Raw genomic sequence first — 22,444 nt, 5'->3', positions numbered from 1 at the left:
GTAACAGTAAAAAACTGAATACTAAAGTTATAGAACCTACATACAAGATAAATATAGGTAACATAAACATGATTTTTCACCCACTTCCACTAGGTTTTGCTGGTTTAATAGGTGAAATGCTGGTGACCGGTTCCCTTTAAAGATAGAACCTTCAGAAGGGAAAACTGTTAAAAAATGCAGAATACAAGTATATAATGTCCAGAAATAGTGTTATACCTCTTGTATACACATGACAGCTGATTCTGAAGTCACTTGAAAAGTTAGGTACGCTCGAATCTTTACCTTATTCCTAAACCAGTAAGGGCACATTTGGCAGCCTAGTTGTATTTTTTTTTTTTATGCAAAAGTGTGTTCTTGGCTTACTTTCATACGAAGCTGACAAATGTTCATGCTCCAAGGGGGTCCCCATTCGAAAATGTGCAATGGGGCCCAGCATTTTCTAATCGTACACCTGATCACGCAACCATGCTACACAAAAAATCGTAACCTTGAGTAAATGTTCACGATCATTGTGCAGTGTGAACATGTGCAGTGATTGCATGATAAGCGAGAAATTGCTAATTTGTCATTGATCTAATCTTTTATGATGACCTAAAAGTTTTAATTTGTTGGCGGAACATCCACTTGTGTAAACAGGGATCTGTTAGTCGTGTGGAATTGCTGGGCCGGAAAGACATTCAATAAAATTATCGAAAAAAAACATACAGTTATTGTTACATATGAATGCATATCTTTAGAATGTTAATGACTCGCTAAATAGATATTCGGCACTCATTTTTACAAATTTATCTTCACATGTAGAAGAGCCTCAGGATGTGCCAGATGGGTGGTCAGCTTTGACCATAAGAACTTCAGTTTTATTGCAAAAATCACATTTGCCAAAATTTTTATGCTATTTATAGAAATAATTTTTATGTAGTGCTTCTGTACTCAACTTAAGACAAATTGCCTAAACAGTAATTCACACACATTTGTGCAATGTAGTTACATCACACCTGAGTATTACCTCATTTGGAATATCTACTGATTCCCTTATTTCACATTCCACATCTGCAAGAAAATGGGAAGACACTTTGAATACAGAGCAAACGAAACTGTCTAAAATAGATGCTTGGAAGGAATAGTAAATCTAGTCGTTCAACAGTAGTAATCATAAAAAAAATAAAAATAATGGACTCCTACTCCTGAGTGACTAATGAATTTGTTATGCAAATGATAATAAAAATAGATCATGAAAGTCTATATTTGACAACGACACAATGTCAAATGCACTAACAGCGCTCTCTGTGATCTCGTTCACAACACAGTTCAATAATGCGTACCATTTTACTAAATTCAAATGTCGCTTACAATAGTCTCAACGTGTAAATACTTTTAGGTATGTTAAAAATCATAAGATCTACCATTCGCTGTGTGCAAATGCAATCGCTCGATGGTTTGCCAATTAAACCACCATCTAGCCTTTGGTGCACAACCTCTGTACCATGTGACTACGATTACAATTTCAGCACAAATCGAGACATTGCCACAGGTAAGCACGTTGCTAAATTTTTTAGCATTAGTAGCGAATAGTTGTGCAAGCGAGATATTACCAAATCGGATGCATTATTGTAGTGTGTAAAGGCACCCTTTAGTGTAGAGTGTTCACATCTTGTTAGCTTTGGCTATAAACACTTGTGTCTTAAAAAGGCCCTGTCACCATTTTCATACTTCCCTATCCCCTACCTAATCTAATAGGTGCAGTGTTGTAGATAACTACTGTGTTGTTTTTGTTAAAAAAAAACAAAAACATTTATAAGTGACAAAGTTATGATCATTTTAACATTTATGCACATTTTTGTAAAAGCCCAACTGGGCGTTTTTTTTATCTTAACCAAGTGGGCGTTGTAAAGAAAAGTGTATGACGCTGTCATACACTTCTCTTCATCCATGTCTAGCTTTAGTCACACAATAGCGTGATCTCGTGAGATCACGCTGTGCCATCACTTACTCCCGCAGTTCCTTCACCGGAGTGTCGGGAGAATGACCAGACATCGCCTCCAGCCAGGAGGCGTCTAGCGCCGATGACTGGTCATTCTCCCGTCGCCTGAGAAGCTCAGCTCATATATGACTGGGCCCATAATTGTATTGTGTATGGAGAGCTATTGAATTTAAGAGCTCATTATTAAAGGTTATGTAAACTTTTGAAAGGGATTTTTTTTTTAATAAAAAGGTCAATCAGTGTGATTGGTGTAATTTTATCATTCGATTTATTAAAAATTATTTTTACTTTTTGAGATGCAGCTGCTCTATACTCTGCATACAGAGCAGTTGTATCGGTCGCTAAATCCTGTTTCCGTCAGGTCAGCGGCACGCAGGATTCACCTGTTATCCATCACATCTAAGTTCATAACTTAGATGTGATAGGTTACATGTGGATCCTGACCCGCTGACACTGAACCCGTCATGTCCGTGGGACTGACGTATTCAGGTCTTAGCGAATGATACAGCTGCTCTGTATACAGGATACAGAGCAGCTGTATCTCAAAGTTAAAATAATTTTCAATAAGAACTAATTATAAAGTTTTACTAAACATACTGATTGACCTTTTTATTAAATTTAAATGAATTCCTTTCAAAGGTGTACATAGCCTTTAAAGGGGTTGTCCGGTTCCAGCAAATGAATGTTATTTTTTGTATAACTTAGTTATACATTTTTCCAATATACTTTCTGTATCAATTACTTGTCGTTCAGTAGGAACATTCATTGTTTACTTCCAGTTGATAAAATTCTGTCCACTGTCATGTGATGGACACACAGGTGCTGTGATCGTTAAAAGACACAGCTCTGATACACATACTGTAACTGTAACGAGCAGTGTACCTGCGTATCCATCACATGACCATAGAAAGCATTTTATCCCCGGGAGTAAACAATAAATGTTCCTACTGAATAACAACAAGCAGAGATCTTGAAAACCATGAGAAATTGATACAGAAAGTATATTGGCAAATTATATAACTTTCAGCTATACAAAAAATAACATGAAAGGGGTTTCCGATGACAGTTAGTCGTAAAATCCGAACAGACAGTTATTCCTACCCAGTAAATAAATATTTGCTACTTACATTACATTTCCATGCAATTTTTTCTCTGTTTGCTCCCCTAAACAGTGTCTTCTCCTGGCAATTCTCTGCTCCGTGGGCGGGCTTTGAGAGAGGTCACGTGATCACAGCAGTGCTGTGCAGACTACATGTCACGTGACTACTGGAGCAACCTCCACAGATCTAGCTGTTAAGCCTCATGCACACGACCGTAAGGGTCTTTACTGTCTGCAAATATGGATCCGCAAATACGAATGCACATCTGTAGCCGTCTGCAATTGCCGAAGTTCCCCTAGACTTCTATGGGCGAGTCCGTGCAGTAATTGCGGACAAGAATAGGACATGTTCTATATTGTGCAGATCATTTCTACGGCCCAGACACACATCTGTAAATATATGGAAAGGTGTATATGGCCTATAGAAATGAATGCGTCCGCAATTACCTGATCCGTAATTACGGATGAAAACTACGGTCGTGTCCATGGGGCCTTACCTTACTCACTGTCTAAACCTGTCCCACAGAGCATAATAGTACCTATTTTCAGTTATATTTAGATTGTACAGCATTCTAAAGCCGATCTTCATTCAATACATAACACTATTCATGCAAAGCACGGCTGAAGTGACACAGAGCCGGAGCGCTTGAGCAGAGAATGCTCAAGCACGAAAGGACGAAGCCGACCACTAAAAGGATCTATGGTCTGCATCTAGACTGGCGTGATCATAGATTGAAGAACGGGTTATGGTCGGAACCAAGGGCAAACCGTAGGCAAAATAGACCTGCTGACTGGGGCATTGCATGTATGAAACGATGCATTTTTGTTAATTAGTTGTAATTGACAAATTAGGTAATTTTTATTGGACAATAGATTGAACTTGGATTATATTCGCGGGCAAACCCTTCTAGTTTGCTGAAACCAGACAACCCCTTTAACATGATGAAAAAGCTTCTCGCTATTGCGCAATTCTTCACATTTCTTATAAAGAAATGAAACTCTATATGTGCTGTTGGGTTCACCAGTACAGGGAGGGCCCATGAACAAGGAGATGTCTAGACATGACGTGTTGTATATATTACACTTAGCTATAAAAAATATTAGCTTTATGACAAGTGATTAGTTCTAAACTTATCACATGGAATTGCTCAGCTGCTATCATCCCTACTTGTAAGTTTGGCTGCCCAAATGTCAATATTATACTCTATTTTCCCAGTACATGCCCACCAGCATTTTAAAAACGTATTTACATTAAACAAACACAAAACTGATGGCCTATCCTTAGAATATCAGATCGGTGAGGATCCCACTCCTGCACCCTTACTGATCAGCTGAGAGAAGGGGCTGCAATTGTCCACGGTGCTAAAGAAAGACCAGAAATATTAAATTCCTGGAAAATTCCTTTTGCCGCTATGTGAAAAATGCTTTGACATTTTCCCACAATAAGCATTGACAGCATATTTATTAGATATGCCATAAATGTCCAATTGGTCGTGCTCCAACCACTGGGAATCCACTGATGCCTAGAAGAAGGAGAGCCCCATTCACTCACACAACTGTATTATAATTGCCAAATAGTACCAGGACAGGAGTGTACTGTTTTGGGCTTTACTGGGTACTGCAGCTGCGTTGTTCTAGACACCTATTCTTGACACCCCCTCCCCAGCATTTGACACAGCTAATGAATATGCCATCAATGCTTTTGGTGGGGAAACGTCTTTAAAAACAAAAGGATTCCCTCACCGCATGATTGATGCAGGTCCAGCATAGAAGAAATGAAGCATCACACAGTTCCCATTGAAATCAATAGGCTGTCTGTGTTATGCATGGATAGGCTGGGTCCACCAGGGAGAAAGATGCTCTTTGTAGTAGTTCTCCACTGTGGCTAATAGATGAAGGTTCTGAACATGGGACTCCCCTTTACTAACTCAGAATTCCCTAATAGAGTAATTAAAAATGTTTCTTTAACCAGACCAAGCCTTTACATAAGTGAAATTAAAACAAGTTATTACCCTGCAATGGTGGATCTGATCCGAGACCCCCAAGCATGACACTGTTAACATTCCACATGCCAGGTATGTAGCATTGCTTCTGTGATCTAAGATCAGCAATCTTTTTGTCCCGTTGCCTGTATAAAATATGTTGAATATTTGTTATTATCGCCAAGTACACAATGATTTTACTATGAATAAAATAAATGCAGCCCTGTTACGAAGCCCCACTGAATCTGGCAAATTAATTTGGCAAGAAGAATGCCGAGTAGATAATAAAAAGAACGCTACAATCTAAAAGCTTTTCCTTGTTCCACGGGGGTTTTTAATTAACACAAAGTACAAATGTTCTGTACAATCTCAGCCCTGTGGATGTATTAAAAAATAAAAACCTTTCAGCTGCTGCTGCTGATAAAGTGTTCCCAACTGATTAGTAAAGACCCGGTGGTATAAATAATATTACTCCAGCAGGATAGATCAATCTGCCTGTGAAAGCGAAGCATTACAAATCACAATCCCAGTAGTCAAGAGTCAACGGTTGGACTAGAGTCTGTAGAAGAAAAGCCATGAAAAATAATGATTCTGGGGTATTACATATTATCCATAGTCCATTCATACAGATATTTCTTTATGCCGCTCAGAGACAGGAAATCCTAAAGTGAGTTGTAACAATAATCCATTGTAGATGTCATTTCAATCCAGAAGATTATTAAAGTTCCTTCATGTGTATTATGTTTACGTGATAACCTAATAATACTGAACTGGGCCCTTATAAGGCTCTATTTGTGAGCTGAAGGCTTACAGGAGTGAACAAATATCTGTGGATTGATTTAAGAGTATTGAGCGCTGTCCCAGTTTTATTTTTGCTGAACTAGAGCCAAGATCGGTCATGGGACGCACTTTCCTGCAGAGCTGACTATTTAAAACAATAAAGAAGCCATTTACTGGACTGTGCCCAATAGTTTATCTTTTATAGGACATCCTAAGATACCTTTAATTGCAGTAGCAGAGTTCCTTTTAAAGGGAATCTGTCAGTATTTTTGAGCTGCCCAAACTACCAAGACCGTTAGCTAGCTAAGGTGTAAATCAGTATAAACATACTTATGTTGCCAATGTTAGTGATTGTATTACATTAAAAATAACCTTCGGAGTGTCCAACACACCAGGAGGAGTCCTGAATTGTGAGCAGTAACCCCTCACTCTGCTGTGGATTGACAGGGATTTGAGTGGAACGGTTTATGATGTAGAAAAGGAGCAGAGCTGTCAATCAACAGCAATGGGGAGGGTTTACTGCTCACAATGCTCCCACACAGACCAAAACGAAGCTCGTTAGCAGAGCGAAATCCGGCGCCATTTTCCTGTGGACCAGAAGCCACGGCCGGACAGTAAGATGACGACTTCCGGTCGCGGCTTCCGGCCATATGTTCAAGGAAGTGAAAGTGCAAGGCATAGGAGTGGAGGTGGCAGGAGCAGGTAAGTTATGTTTGTGTATGTGATGTGTGTATTATGTTCGTGTATGTTAGTGTTATACTGTCTGCTGAGCACTGTATCTAATCCTCCTACACTGTGCATTCGCTCAAAAATGGCGGCACACAGCGTAGGAGGTTTGACGATTCAAACCCCCTTCTTCTCCTAGCACTAGCCAGAATAAGGGAGGGGGGATTGTGTGAGGACTCTAGGGCGAGTGTGTCTACCCCAAATTTGCAGCATAAAGCAATGAGGTTGCTTTACCACATTGACCATACTGCAATTTTGGGAACTGTTCCATCTAGTGACCAGCACATGGAAATGTTATAAATTAGAATCTAATTTCTAATATTTTCTGACTTGTGAAAAAATTAAAAAAATTAAAACAATGTGTAATCACTCAAATAATGATTGTTTAACTAAAAAAATTACTTTAACAATTACTTACAATATCACAAAAAGGAACTATCTGCACATTCTATCTCAGTGCTCCCACACTGAAGGTGTTGTCATGTTGTGGGTTTTAAAGAGGACCTGTCACTAGGTCATATAAGTTGAATTGGTTATCTGATCCGAATAGTGGTGTCTCCGACTACATCGCAGTTTTCCCTAGAACCCCCGTTCCAGAGATATGGACCCCCCGTTGTGTTGATGACGTTTATGCTAGTTCATTGCAGTTAGCCAACGGGAAGTGAACCACCCTCATTCTCTCGAGGTGGAGCTAGCTTCCCTGCCTCTGACATTGACCAATCAGCGTCAGGCAGCTTTAGAATGGCCAAGCACAGCGTGATCTCGTGAGATATGATTGCTCTGTCGAGATCACGCTGTCCGTGGGGTGCTGATGCATCAGAGGAAGGGAAGCTAGCTCCATCTCGGGAGACCAAGGGTAGTTCACGCCCCATTTGCTAACTACAGAAAATTAGTATATAGGGCGCCAACAAAACGGGGGTCCATATATCTAGAATGGGGGACAAGGGGAAAAAAACTGCGCTGTAATAAGAGACAGCGCTATTAACGCCAGATAACCGGTTCAACTTATATGACCTAGTTACGGGTCCTTATATCCCGTTCCTTCACTTAAGAAAGAAAACAGTACATCTTATATCATATAAGCTACAATATACATATTGTAATAATCTACCGACCCAGCAACTACCCTGGAAATGTCCATATTGTTTTTTGTGCTGTTCCACACTAATAATACTTCAGTTGAGGTGCTTGAAAATAATACTTGGCACTGTGTCAGATTACAAATAACTATTTTTTATTACTTGTGCTTCTCTTGTACTGAGACCATAACAAGTTACAGACTACCTCAAATATCCTTAACCCTTTAAGGGTGCAGCTCCTTTTGGTCTCTGGGACGCAGCATATTTTTTTGTTATTTGCTTCACTGCATACTGTTCATACGTTGAACAAAATCATAAAACAGTATGCAGTGAGTTCCTAAGCTCCCACTGGAAATTGATCATTCTACTTTATCTATTCTGGGGACTTTGAGCTCTGTATCAGAAAAATGGAGCTCTAACAGCTATAAACATATATTAAGAAATTAATCAGAATAGAATTATGGACCTAAAAATGTCAAGCAGCAATAAAAACAAGATAATCCTAGTATAGTATCGGATATTTTATCTTGGGAACACATACCTCTAAAACTAGTTAAATGGGTATTCACCAACTCAGACATTTATGGCATAACTCTTTAAAGGGAAATATAATGTCACAGCTATACGTTATCGTAGATAGTCATAAAATATTTGTACGTTTACTCTATTAGTCAGTTTGCATGTAGTAAAAAAAGTGCAAAATAGTTAGCCAAATAGTCCTAACAGCCTGATTCTGCAACCGTTTTATGCAGCAATGTTTTGGACCGGCTGTATTATTCACAATAACGTTTTGGAAAAGCTCATATATTCTCTGTGCTCTTGTTCCTTTTTCAGCTAGGGTAATAGTAATGTCATTAAAAAAAAAACCCTAACACATAGAATTTAAACATTTCAAACCTTTTTTGTTCTTCCCTGTTTATTTTTGCAGCAATATTTTCCTGTACTTCATCCTCAGAATCACTGTTATATAGATGGTAAATTACCTTTAGATAATCCAAATCCTGATAAAGGAAAACAAAAGCTAATTCATACAGCACATGAGAAAATACCCTATCAAAAAGTATTGGTCTTCTGATTAGAAAATAAAATTAACTGGCCATAAATGTATGAATCATAAACTGACAAAAATGACTTAAAGAGGAACTGTCAGAAGATCCCCCTACCCTATAAGTTTTTATTTTAGAAGTGTTAAAGGGATGGTGGGAGACCCTGCCGGAATAGCGGCCGGTCTGGTTGAGTAGGCAACCGTGCAACGCTAGAAGACTCTCCTGCAAAGTTGCTTCTGAAAATGCATAATAGAACCTGTGCCTACAATATTACTATTTAGGGATTCACAGGCGGCAGAGTTGGGTTGTTTCTGCAGCAGGTGCATGGATTTCTGCAAGTTCCATTCAAATGAATGGAACTGATTTTCAGTTGCAGAAATTTCTGCAACAAAATCTGCCGCGTGTGAATCCACCCTTAGGGTATGTTCACACACAAACTCAAAAATGTCTGAAAATACGGAGCTGTTTTCAAGGGAAAACAGCTCCTGATCTTCAGTCGTTATTTTGAGCAACTCGCGTTTTTCGTGGCTTTTTTTAAGGCCATTTTTGGAGCTGTTTTTCAATAGAGTCAATGAAAAACGGCTCCAAAAACGGCTCAAGAAGTGACATGCACTTCTTTTTTCCGGCCGTTTTTTTACTGTTGGAACAGAACACCATTTTCCCATTGCAATCAATGGGCAGATGTTTGGAGGCGTTCTCCCTCCAACTTTTCGGCCGTTTACGGCCCGAAAAACGGCCGAAAATAAGCCGTGTAAAGATACCCTAACTGTAATGAACACCTCTTTTGCCAGTGACCAGTTAGAGGCACAGTATTAAATTACATATACTGTACATAATAGAATTGGGTTTACTAAAACTCATTTTACAGCCTAAGGGTGTATTCACAAGTCGCGTCGTATTAGAGTTTTTGCCCTGATTTTCGTATTTTGTGAAAACCCTGGAAAAATAAAATGTTATTTGACCGTAACATGAGAATACTCCCTTGATATTAAATAAAATGTATGTGTTTAAAATAAAATACATTTAGTGATCAGACAGCATCTAATTATGTATTACTTTTATATCATTACAGGATTTTTCGTAAATCTGATGCAAATTATTAACAGTGGGGCTGTTGTAAGTAGAGGTTACACAGATACAAATAGTCCATTCTTTATGTGTAGCTATTGGTTCTGTCTCTCGGACCATAGTTCTTTGGCACTGTTCTAATACTTTTAAATTTTTCCTAAACCTTTTTATCATACCTGTGTGGATATATATTTCATGTAGTCATCAGTGTTTACAATGGTCTTCCACCAAGAAAGCCAGGAATTGCAAACTCTAGAAGCATCTTTGTCAGGAGGTATGTGCTGGATCACACTTAGTACCGAAAGAGAAGGAACAATATTACACATAATAGGTACTTAAGTTTTTATTATATGTAGAAATGCATAGATAAGTAACTTTGAAAATAGTGATCATATTAAAGGCTTATTCCCATCACACAAAGTGATGGCATATCGCTAGGATATGGCTTCACTTTTTAATCAGCGGGGGTCCGACTGCCGGGAGCCAGCCACTCGCTGTGTAGGGAACTGCAGAACAGCTCCATTCAATTTGAATAGGGCCGTGCTGCGCTCCCCTGCTCAGCCAGTGGCCAGAAGCACCGATGTGCAGGGAAAATTTTTGAAGGGGACGCATTGCTGATGACCATTCAATCTCAGGATCATGGGGGTACCAACAGTCATATTTAGCGATATGCCGTCACTTTTTGTGATGGAAATAACCATTTTAAGAGGCTCTGTCACCAGTCTCATACTTCACTATCTCCTAACTAATCTAATAGACGCTGTATTGTAGATAACTACAGTGTTGTTGTAATGATGGGGGTAGGGAAACGGACAAGTGAGCCCTAATCTACCCGCCACTCTGTCCCTGCCTACTTGCAACGACCCGCCCTAGGCGACGGGGTACAACTGGGCGGCGGTCCCTACGCTCAGTAAGTGCACGAGACAAACAGACAAGGGTACACAAAGCTAAGGGAAATTGGGCAGTTGCCCACGGCAACACCGTGAGCAACAAGAGTGGTGAACGAGCCGAGTCAAACCAGGAGTGAACGAGGTACCAAACGCAGAGCAGGAGAGTAGTCAGAAAGCCAAGGTCAGTATGGAGCAGGATCAAATAGTCAGAAGCTGTAGCTGGGCCAGGAAACCACACGAGAAGAGTCACAAGCAAAGGAGGAACAGGAAAGGCAGGTATAAATAGACAGAGGGTGGGAGCTAGCTCTGTCTGGCCAGGCTGCGATAGGCTCTCCCACTCCTAAGCCTGCCATCCTGAGTGGTGGAAGATGGAGTCAGTCTCAGAGGCATAGACTCAGGTGCAGACTGATTTACCTATGGGCGTATACACAGAAGTTGTGCCTGGCAGATCCTTTACAGTTGTGTTTTTTTTTTTAAAAACTTTTATTAGTGACAAAGTTATGAGCATTTTAACATTTATGCACATTTTTTGTAAAAGCCCAACTGGGCGTTTTTTTTTTTACTAACCAAATGGGCGTTGGAAAGAAAAGTGTATGACGCTGACCAATCAGCATCATATACTTCTCTTCATTCATGTCCAGCTTTAGTCACGTCACAGCGTGCTCTCGCAAGATCACGCTGTGCCGTCACTTACTCCCGCAGTTCCTTCACCGGAGCGTCGAGAGAATGAACAGACATCAGCTCCAGATAGGAGGCAACTGGAGGCGATGTCTGGTCATTCTCCCGAGAGATCCGGTGAAGGACCCGTGGGATGAAGTGACAGCACAGCGTGATCTCGCGAGATCACGCTATGCTGTGACTAAAGCTGGACATGAATGAAGAGAAGTATATGATGCTGATTGGTCAGCGTCATGCACTTTTCTTTACAACTCCCACTTTGTTACTAATAAAAGTTTTGTTTTTAAAAAAAAACAAAAACAACACAGTAGTAATCTACAACACAGTCCCTATTAGATTAAGTAGGAGATAGGGTAGTATGAAACTGGTCACAGAGCCTCTTTAATATCCATAGCTGCAGCTCTCAACATATCCTGCTTGTTCAGTGACTCTGGTGATTTGCATATTAGGAGGTGTTGTCTAAACTAGAAAAAATAAATTTCCCAGAATACAATGAAGGACAGTGCATTGCATTATAAAATCTCAGTTAAGCTGTTAGTGTGTGTGCTGAAAAACTGTCATTTTGTTTAGCCGGAAATCTAAATGCAGCTCTGAACTACAGTATAATATATTCTGTGCCTCAAGATCAGTAGAAGATAAGTATTACAATTTTACTCAACTTTTAGGTAGATAAAAAAATCACGTTCAAAGGTAAACCTATACCATAAAGTCAAATTTCTCTGCAGTAAATGCATACATACACACAGAAGTTCTACGTGCTATGCAATACACTGCCTCCCCATGTTACACAGGCTTGTTTTAACTCTCTAACCTCAGAAGCACAAGACATCATGCAGTATCGGGATATACAAAACTAACGGGTGTAAGATTTTAAGTTATCCCCTATAGGTCTTCTGAAACAAAGGCTAGAGAGAAGCATTATGTAGCAAGTGGAGCTAGATGCTTCTTTACCCTGAAATAATTCACAAGGTTTTAAAATTAATGTTAGTTCTGATGGGCACATTACAGGGATAAGTTTATATTAGTGGCCTGGACAGATCAAAAACTGGAAAGTGAAATTGCAATTCTTTAAAATTCGTTCTCACTTATACCAACAGATGTGGTTGTTATTCAGTGTCTCGTTGGTTTCAAGAATTGTGCCCTACATGACAGAAATGGAAAGTTCACGCTAAGGAGTTTTTATATTTAATTACATTCTGCTTCCTGAATGTTAGTCCCATAACCAAGAGAAATCTCCCAAGTAAAACTTTACCTTTCACACATATCACTGGAAACAAGAGAGTCCAGGTTCTTGTTAATGACACGCTGACTTGTCTTCTTCGTCAGTGTTGAGGAAGCTGCACATATGGAGAAATCCACTTTTGCTACATAGGGTTCAAAGTCTAAATCCTTAAACATGAAATACAAAACATGTCAGACAGGCCTGGCACCCATAGAAACGACACTCTGGAGGTGGAGGTAGGGAAATATGGCAATTTATCGCATGCGATAGTTATTAATCTATATAAGGTAAATAACCAGATTTTTGAAGACTGATGCATTAAACTTGGTTTTCTGATGTTTTTACAGTCACATAAAATGTATATGACGTACCTGGTCAAACTTCAGGTGATCTGTCGAAATATTCTTAGTGAGCTCAGTATAAACTTCTTGAAGTTCTTGCCCAACATTCAAGTTTCTGTCCAACTTCTTCACAGTAGCGGCTTCAATCTATAATATAAATTTTTGTTTTTAGAATCTTTTTAAGTTACAAATTCAAATATATTGTTATTCGTTTCCAAGGCTAGATTTTCCATGACTATAAATTTTAAAGGGTTATTCCCAAAATATAATTGTTGGCTCGGTGGGTGGACTATGTAAAATAATAAAACTCTCCCAATACCATGCATTTTCCTGATTTAAAGAGGCTCTGTCACCAGATTTTGCAACCCCTATCTGCTATTGCAGCAGATCGGCGCTGCAATGTAGATTACAGTAACGTTTTTATTTTTAAAAAACGAGCATTTTTGGCCAAGTTATGACCATTTTTGTAGTTATGCAAATGAGGCTTGCAAAAGTCCAAGTGGGTGTGTTTAAAAGTAAAAGTCCAAGTGGGCGTGTATTATGTGCGTACATCGGGGCGTTTTTAATACTTTTACTAGCTGGGCGTTCTGATGAGAAGTATCATCCACTTCTCTTCAGAACGCCCAGCTTCTGCCAGATCACGCTGTGACGTCACTCACAGGTCCTGCATCGTGTCGGACGAGCGAGGAAACATCGGCACCAGAGGCTACAGTTGATTCTGCAGCAGCATCAGCGTTTGCAGGTAAGTAGCTACATCGACTTACTAACCGGAGCTAGCTTCGATCCCTGCCATTAACCCCTTAGATGCAGCGATCGCTGCATCTTACAGGTTGCTAGCAGATCGGCAGCTCTGCCCTGCAATCGCAAGGTTGCCGACTGCTGCTATAGCAACAGGGTGCCTAACAATGGCCTACTGCTCTGCCATTACGGAAGCCGATTAGGCCCCGTGGGGAGGTGAAGCCTAATCGGCTTGCTGTTAGTGAATGATTGACAGATCTAATACATTGCACTACATAGGTAGTGCAATGAATTAGAAAAAACGAAATCAGACAGTTGGACCTTCAAGTCCCCTAGTGGAACTTAAAAAAAAAGTGTAAAGAAAGTATAATTACTGGAAACTTTTTTTTTATACTTTTTAGTATAAAAAAAAAAAGTGAAAAAAAAAACCACGTAAAAGACTATACTAGAATTTCTGTTTCTTCGTCACTTTGCCCTACAAATATTATAATAAAAAGTGATCAAAAAGTTGCATGTATCCAAAAATGGTACCTATAAAAACTATAGCTCGTCTTGCAAAAAACAAGCCCTCATGCAGCTCCGTAGACAAAAAAATGAAAACGTTATGGTTCTCACAACTTGGCGACAGACAAAATTCAAAAGTAATTTTATTGTGCAAAAAGCTGTAAAACATAAAAAAGTGCTATAAATTTGATATCAGCGGAATAAGACTGACCCGCAGAATAAAGTTAACATTTAGAACGCATGGTGATCGCTGTATAAAAAATACATGGCCTTCCAAAAAATAGGACAAAAAGTCGCATGTACCCCAAAATGGTACCAATAAAAACTACAGTTTGTCCCACAACAAAACAGCCCTCATACCACTACGTCTATCAAAAAATACAATTAGTTAAGGCTCCAATAAGTCAGGAAATAAAAATATGCGGTTGTGCCGGCCCGAGGGGAACATTTCTTCTGTTTCAAGAGGCGAATTATCAGGGCCCTAAAATTAGGGAACCAGGAAGGGGAGGGCCCAATCATATCTACTGGAAGCGAGCGTGCCCGTATTATACCAGGATAACACTCCCCAGCAAAATTCCCCAAACTGCAAGGGTGCGGAGTGGGTACCAACAGGGGGATAAGAAAGGACATTTATCAGTGCGACACTGGCCTGTGCAGAAATTATTGCTTCACAAGGTAACACACATCTATGGATTATTTTATTGTTTTTATTACCCCATTATTATACCACCTAACTAAGCCCCTGATGTACTCCTCACAGCTTACATGTACCCCACATTATAAACTGAAATAACAGTAAGACTCCAAACAAAACTACTACCAAGCAAAATCCACGCTCCAAAACGCAAATGGCGCTCCCTCCTTTCTGAACCCTACAGCGTGCCCAAAGAGCTGTTTAGTTCCACATATATGGCATCGCCATACCCGGGAGAACCCTTTTAACAATTTTTGGTGTGTGTCTCCAGTGGCACAAGCTGGGCACGACATATTTACCACTGAAATGGCATATCTAAGGGAAAAATGTAAATGTTTACTTTGCACCATCCGCAGCGCAATCATTTATGGAAAAGAGCTGTGGGGTGAAAATGCCCAGTACACCCCTTAATAAATGCCTTGAGGGGTTTAGTTTCCAAAATGGGGTCACTTCTCAGGGGTTTCTTTTATTACTTCACATCAGAGCCCTGCAATTGCGAACCAATACTTTGTAAGTCGCCAAATTAGTCCTCAATTTTACATGGTACTCTTTCATTACTGAGCCCTGTCAAATGTCCAGGCAAAAGATTATGGCCACATCTAGAGTGATTCTAAAACCGGGAAACACAGCATAATAATTAGAGAGCGGTCTTGTTATGGTGGCACAAGCTGGGCACCACATATTGGCATGTCTATGGAAAAAAATCAATTTTCACTCTGCAACATCAAGTGCACACTAATTTCTGCAAAACACCTGTGGGGCTAACAAGCTCACTACACCCCTCGGTGAATACCTTGAGGGGTGTAGTTTCCAAAATTGGGGTCACTTCTGGGGTTTCCACTATTTTAGACCCACAAAGGCTTTGCAAAAGTAACATAGCGACCAGAAACCAATCCAGCAAAATCTGCACTCCAAAAGCCAAATGCCGCTCCTTCCTTCTGATCCATGTCGTGTGCCCAAACAGCAGTTTATAACCACAAATGGGGTATTTCTGTACTCGGGAGAAATTTCTTTACAAATGTTGGGGTTCTTTTTCCTATATTTGTAGAGAAAATGACAACATTTTGTGCAAAACTACGTCTTATTGAAGGAAAAGGATTTTTTTTTTATTTTCACTGCCCAAATGTAATAAAATCTATGAAACACCTGTGCGGTCAAAATGCTCACTACAACCCTAGATTAATTCCTCAAGGGGTGTAGTTTCTTAAATGGAGTCACTTTTTGGGCGTTTTCACTATTTTGGTCCCTCAGGGGCTTTGCAAATGCGACATGGCCTCCGCAAACCATTCCAGCTAAATTTGAGCTCTAAAAGCCTGATGGCGCTCTTTCCCTTCTAAGCCCTGCTGTGTGTCCAAACAGCCGTTTATGACCACAAGTGGGGTATTGTTTTACTCGGGAGAAATTGCTTTACAAATGTTGCAGTGCTTTTTCTTTAGTCCTTGTGGAAATGAGAAAAAATTAGCTAAACCTACATTTTATTTGAAAAAATGTAGATTTTAATTTTCACAGCCTATTTCCAATAATTTCTGCAATAAACCTGTGGGGTCAAAATGCTCACTATACCCCTAGATAATTTCCTTGAGGGGTGAAGTTTCCCAAATGGGGTCACTTTTGGGGGATTTCCACTGTTTAGGCACTGCAAGAGCCCTTCAAACCTGACATGGTGCCTAAAATATATTCTAATAAAAAGGAGACCCCAAAATCCACTAGGTGCACCTTTACTTCTGAGGCCAGTGCTTCAGTACGTTACCACACTAGGACCACATATGCAATATTTCCTAAAACTACAGAACCTGGGCAATAAATATTAATTTGCATTTCCCTGGTAAAACATTCTGTGCTAACAAAAAAATGGATTAAAAATGTATTTCTGCAAAAAAAAATGAAATTTGTAAATTTCACCTCTACTTTGCTTTAATTACTGTGGAACGTCTAAAGGGTTAATAAACTTTCTAAATGCTGGTTTGAATACTTTGAGGGGTGAAGTTTTTAAAATGGGGTGACTTATTGGGGGTTTCTAATATATAAGGCCCTTAAAGCCACTTCAGAACTGAACTGACCCCTGTAAAAATAGCCTTTTGAAATTTTCCTGAAAATGGGAGAAATTGCTGCTAAAGTTCTAAGCCTTGTAACGTCCTAGAAAAATAAAAGGATGTACAAAAAAACTATGGCAATATAAAGTAGACATATGGCGGATGTTAATTAGGAACAATTTTGTGTGGTATAACTGCCTGTCTTACAAGCAGATACATTTAAATTTAGAAAAATGCAAATTTTTGCAATTTTTCACTAAGGTTTGGTGTTTTTCACAATTAAATACTGAATGTATCGAGCAAATTTTGCCATTAACATAAAGTCCAATGTGTCACAAGAAAACATTCTCAGAATCGCTTGGATAGGTAAAACCATTCCGACGTTATTACCACATAAAGTGAAAAATGTCAGATTTGAAAAATGAGGCTCTGTCAGAAAGGTCAAAAGTGGCCAAAGGGGGAAGGAGTTAAAATTAGGTCAGATGAAGAACAACACAAAATTACACCATGTCATTATTTATTTAACAAAAACTAGGCTAAAATGGAAGAGTCATGTGTGAAAAACGAAGTACATCCTTACTGCTTCCATAAGAATCAAGTGGGTAAGTAGCAGCCAGTTGCTGCCAATCAAATGCCCTTGATTAACTGATCATCAGCAAGTGTGACCACCTCTATAAAAGCAGAGGTTTTTTGCAGTTTGCTGGTCTGGAGCATTCAGTCGTGTAGTAATCACAATGCCAAGGAGGAAAGACATCAGCAATGATCTTAGAGAAGCAAGTATTGCTGCCCATCATTCTGGGAAGGGTTATAAGGACATTTCCAAACAATGTGAAGTCCATCGTTCTACAGTGAGAAACCTTATTCACAAGTGGAAAACATTCAAGACAGCTGACAATCTCCCCAGGAGTGGACGTTCCAGCAAATTCAGCCCAAGGTTAGACCGTGCAATTCTGAGTAATAGAAAGAAAAAAAAAAGCTACATCTCAGGCTCTACAGTCCAGAATTAGCATGCTAAATGTTCAAGTTAATGACAGTACAATAAAAAAAAGACTGAACAAGTATGGCTTGTTTGGAAGGGTTGCCAGGAGAAAACCTCTTCTTTCTAAAAAGAACATGGCAGCACGGCTTAAGTTTGCAAAGTTGCATCTGAACAAACCACAAGACTTCTGGAACAATGTCCTTTAGACGAGATCAAAGTAGAGATGTGTGGGCATAATGCACAGCACCACGTTTGGAGAAAAACAAACACAGAATATCAGCGAAAACACCTCATACCAACATTGGTGGAATGGTAATGCACTGAGGTGGAGGGGTGATAATTTGGGCTTATTCTGCAGCCACAGGACCTGGGTAGTCATTGAGTTGACCATAAACTCCTCGGTACACCAAAGTTTTCTAGTGAAATGTGAGGCCATCTATTCAACAGCTAAAGCTTGGCCGAAACTGGTCATGCAACAGGACAATGATCCCAAGGACACCAGCAAATCTACAACAGAATGGCTGAAAAAGAAATTAATCAGGTTGTTGCAGTGGCCCAATCATAGTCCAGATCTCAGCCCAATTGAAATGCTGTGGCGGGACCTTAAAGTGTAGCTAAACGTTTGACAAACTTCTGACATGTCATAGTGACATGTCAGAAGTTTGGATTGCTGGGGGTCCGAGCACTGAGACCCCCACCAATCGCTACAACGAAGCAGGTCGTGTGAGTGCTCAGCCGCTTAGTTTCTGTTCGGCTTTTTCTGGAAATCGATGTAGCGGTGTATGGACTCAATAGAAAGTCTATGAGCCCGTACTCCGATACATCGGCTTTCCGGAAAAAGCCGAACAGAAACGAAGCAGCTGAGCGCTCACATGAGCACTTCAGCTGCTTCGTTCTAGAGATTGGTGGGGGTCTCCATGCTCGGACCCCCACCAATCCAAACATCTGACATGTCACTATGACATGTCAGAAGTTTGTCAAACATTTAGCTACACTTTAACCCCTTCCCGACATCCGCCGTATATATACGGCGCTGCCAGGAAGGTGTTCCCGCAAAGCGCAGTACAGTTACGGCGCGATGATGGTGCGGGCTCAGAAGCAGAGCCGGCACCATCACCGCGGGGTGACAGCTGTATTATACAGCTGTCACCCTCCTGTAACTGCCAGGACCGGAGCTATTCTCCGATCCGGCAGATTAACCCCTCAGATGCTGCGCTCAATATTGCGCAACATCTGATAGGTTTTCACCCGACCGGCAACCCAGTGACGCAATCGCCGGGTTGCTGTGGCAATCGGACGCCAGAAAATGGCGTCCGAGTCTGCCTTGTACGGGAACCGATGAGGACCCGCCTGCGGCGCGTCCTCATAGGCTTGCCGTCAGTGAATAACTGACAGCGCTAATACACTGCACTACGTATGTAGTGCAGTGTATTAGAGTAGCGATCGGGGATTCAGGCCCTCGTGTCCCCTAGTGGGACAAGTCAGAAAAGTAAAAATAAGATAATAAAAATGTTTTAAAACAATAAAAACACACACATTTCAAATAAAAATAAAGCTAAACTGACTTTTTTCCCATAGTAAGTCTTTTATTATGGGAAAAACCGTAAAAATTAAAAAAAACTATACATAATTGGTATCACCGCGTCCGTAACGACCCAAACTACAAAACTATTATGTAATTTATCCCGCACGGTGAACGCCGTAAAAAAAAACATGAAAAACAATGCCAAAATCTTTGTTTTTAGGTCACATCTCCTTCCAAAAAATGCTATAAAAAGTGATCAAAAAGTCACATTCACTCCAAAATAGTACCAATTAAAACGACAATCCGTGCCGCAAACAATAATCCCTGACACAGCTTTGTCCACGCAAAAATAAAAAAGTTATGGGTCTTAGAGAATATGGCGACACAGAAAACAAATGATTTTATAAAAAAAGTGATTTTATTGTGCAAAAGCTGCAATACATAAAAAAAAAATATATAACTTTGGTATCGCCGTAATCGTATCGACCCGCAGAATAAAGCTAACATGTAATTTAGGGCGCACTGTGGATGCCGAAAAAAACCCAATAAAAAACTATTCCAGAATTGCTTGTATTTGGTCATTTCCTTTATCAAAAAATGAAATAAAAAGTGATCAAAAAGTCGTATGTGTTCTAAAATGGTACCAATAAAATCTACAGCCCGTCTCGCAAAGAACAAGCCAGCACACCGCTCAATCAACTGAAAAATAAAAAAGTTATGGCACTAGTAATGCGGTGATGAAAAACATCTCAATGCGCAGGCCGGAGGGGATCATTCCTTCAGTTTCAGGGCCCTAGTATTTAGGAACTAGGAAAGGGAAGGGACATCGCACATCCGCTGGAAGCGAGGGCGCCCGTATTATACCAGCGCAAAACTTTCCCAGCAATATTTCCCAAACTACGAAGGAGAAAAAGTCCCCAAAAGGTGCAGAGCGTTACAGAAGGGGGATAAGAAAGAAAACTGTTTATCAGTGTGACACCGGCCTGTGCATAACGGATCGCTTCACAGTGTACCACACATCTATGGATAATTGTATTATTTACCCCATTATTATACCCTCTTATTATGCCCTGATGTACTCCGCACAGATTACATATGCCACCACATTATAAACTGAAATACCAGCAAAACCCCAAACAGAAAAACTACCAAGCAAAATCCATGCTCAAAATGGCGGTCTTTCCCTTCTTAGCCCTACAGTGTGCCCAAACAGCAATTTATGGCCACAAGTAAGGCATTACCATACCCGGGAGAACCGCCTTAACAATTTATGGGGTAAGATTCTCTAGGGGCACAACATATTGTGCGGTGAATGGGCAGATCAGTGGAAAAATTGCAATTTTCACTTTGTATCATCTACTGCGTATTAATTTCTGAAAAACACCTGTGGAGTCTAAATTCTCACTACACCCCTTGATAAATGCCTTTAGGGGTGTAGTTTCTAAAACGGGGTCACTTTTGTTTGGTACATCAGTGGTTTTGCAAATGCAACATGGCGTCCGCAAACCATTCTAGCAAAATCTACGCTCCAAAAGATAAATACCGCTTCTTTTCTTCTGAATGCTCCCATATATGTAAACAGCTGATTATAACCACATATGGGGTGTTACCGTACTCGGAAGAAATTACTTTACAAATGTTGGGGTGCTTTTTCTTCTTTATTCCTTGTAAAAATGAAAAATGTTGAGCTAAAACTACATCTTCTTGGGAAAAAAAATTATTTTTCATTTTCATGGCTTAATTCTAATTAATTCAGCAAAAAACCTTTGGGATCAAAATTTTCACTATACCCCTAGATGATTCCTCAAGGGGTGCAGTTTCCCAAATGGAGTCACTTTTGGGGTGTTTCCACTGTACTAGTACTACAGGGGCTCAGCAAATGTGACATGGCGCCCAGAAACTATTCCAAAATCCAAATGGTGCTCCTTCCATTCTGAGCCATACTGTGTGTCCAAACAGATGTTTATGACCACATGTGGGGTATTGTTTTACTCGGGAGAAATTGCTTTACAAATGTTGCAGTGCTTTTTCTCCTTCAGTCCTTGTGGAAATGAAAATAAAATACCTAAACCTACATTTTCTTTGAAAAAATGTAGATTTTCATTTTTACGGCCTACTTCCAATAAGTTCTGTAAAACACCTGTGGGGTCAAGCTGCTCACTGTACCCCTAGATAATTTCCTCATGGGGTGTAGTTTCCAAAATTGGGTCACTTGTTGGGGGTTTCCACTGTTTTGTCCCCTCAGGGGCTTTGCAAATGCGACATGGCCTCCGCAAACCATTCCTGCTAAATTTGAGTTCCAAAAGCCAAATGGCGCTCTTTCCCTTCTCAGCCTCGCCGTGTGTCCAAACAGCCGGTTATTACCATATGTGGGGTATTGTTTTACTCGGGAGAAATTTCTTTACAAATTTTATGGTGGTTTTTCTCCTTTAGTCCTTGTGGAAATTTAAAAAAATTAGCTAAACCTACATTTTATTTGAAAAAATGTAGATTTTCATTTTTACAGCCTACTTCCAAAAATGTCTGCAAAAAACCTGTGGGGTCAAAATGCTCACTATACCCCTAGATAATTTCCTCAATGGGTGTAGTTTCCAAAATGGGGTCATTTGTTGGGGGTTTCCCCTGTTTTGTCCCCTCAGGGGCTTTGCAAATGTGACATGGCCTCCGCAAACCATTCCTGCTAAACTTGAGCTCTAAAAGCCAAATAGCGCTCTTTCCCTTCTAAGCCCTGCCGTGTATCCAAACAACCGTTTATTACCACATGTGGGGTATTGTTTTACTCGGGAGAAATTGCTCTACAAATGTTGTGGTGGTTTTTCTACTTTAGTTCTTTTGGAAATGAAAAAAAATTTGCTAAACCTACATTTTATTTGAAAAAATTGATTGTCATTTTCATGGCCTACTTCCAATAATTTTTGCAAAAAAACTGGCAGGTCAAAATGCTTGCTACACCCCTAAATAAATTCCTCGAGGGGTGTAGTTTCCCAAATGGGGTCACTTTTGGGGGGTTTCCACTGTTTTGGCACCGCAAGACCTCTTCAAAGCTGACATGATGCCTAAAATATATTCAAATAAAAAG

The 22,444-nt window shown here is 40.1% G+C and overlaps 1 protein-coding gene across 5 annotated transcripts in view; it reads right to left on the bottom strand.

The window, feature by feature from the left end:
* CCDC87 (coiled-coil domain containing 87) overlaps positions 1-22,444 on the bottom strand; it is a 78,931-nt gene that overhangs the window by 20,431 nt on the left and 36,056 nt on the right. For all 5 annotated transcript variants that reach the window (XR_012882372.1, XM_075856710.1, XM_075856711.1 and 2 more), the window contains 6 exons: positions 12,923-13,039; positions 12,582-12,718; positions 9,938-10,052; positions 8,545-8,648; positions 5,093-5,208; positions 1,007-1,050 (listed from right to left, as the gene is read on the bottom strand). Coding sequence is in view for 4 of the 5 variants with exons in the window: in XM_075856710.1 (XP_075712825.1) it covers positions 1,007-1,050; positions 5,093-5,208; positions 8,545-8,648; positions 9,938-10,052; positions 12,582-12,718; positions 12,923-13,039 (633 nt within the window). In the remaining variant the exon portion in view is untranslated. The remainder of the gene's footprint in view (positions 1-1,006; positions 1,051-5,092; positions 5,209-8,544; positions 8,649-9,937; positions 10,053-12,581; positions 12,719-12,922; positions 13,040-22,444) is intronic.

Source organism: Rhinoderma darwinii, chromosome 3, assembly GCF_050947455.1.
Source record: "Rhinoderma darwinii isolate aRhiDar2 chromosome 3, aRhiDar2.hap1, whole genome shotgun sequence".
NCBI lineage: Eukaryota > Metazoa > Chordata > Amphibia > Anura > Rhinodermatidae > Rhinoderma > Rhinoderma darwinii.
Note: the sequence above shows the minus strand (reverse complement) of the source record. Positions and strands in the feature narration are given on the sequence as shown.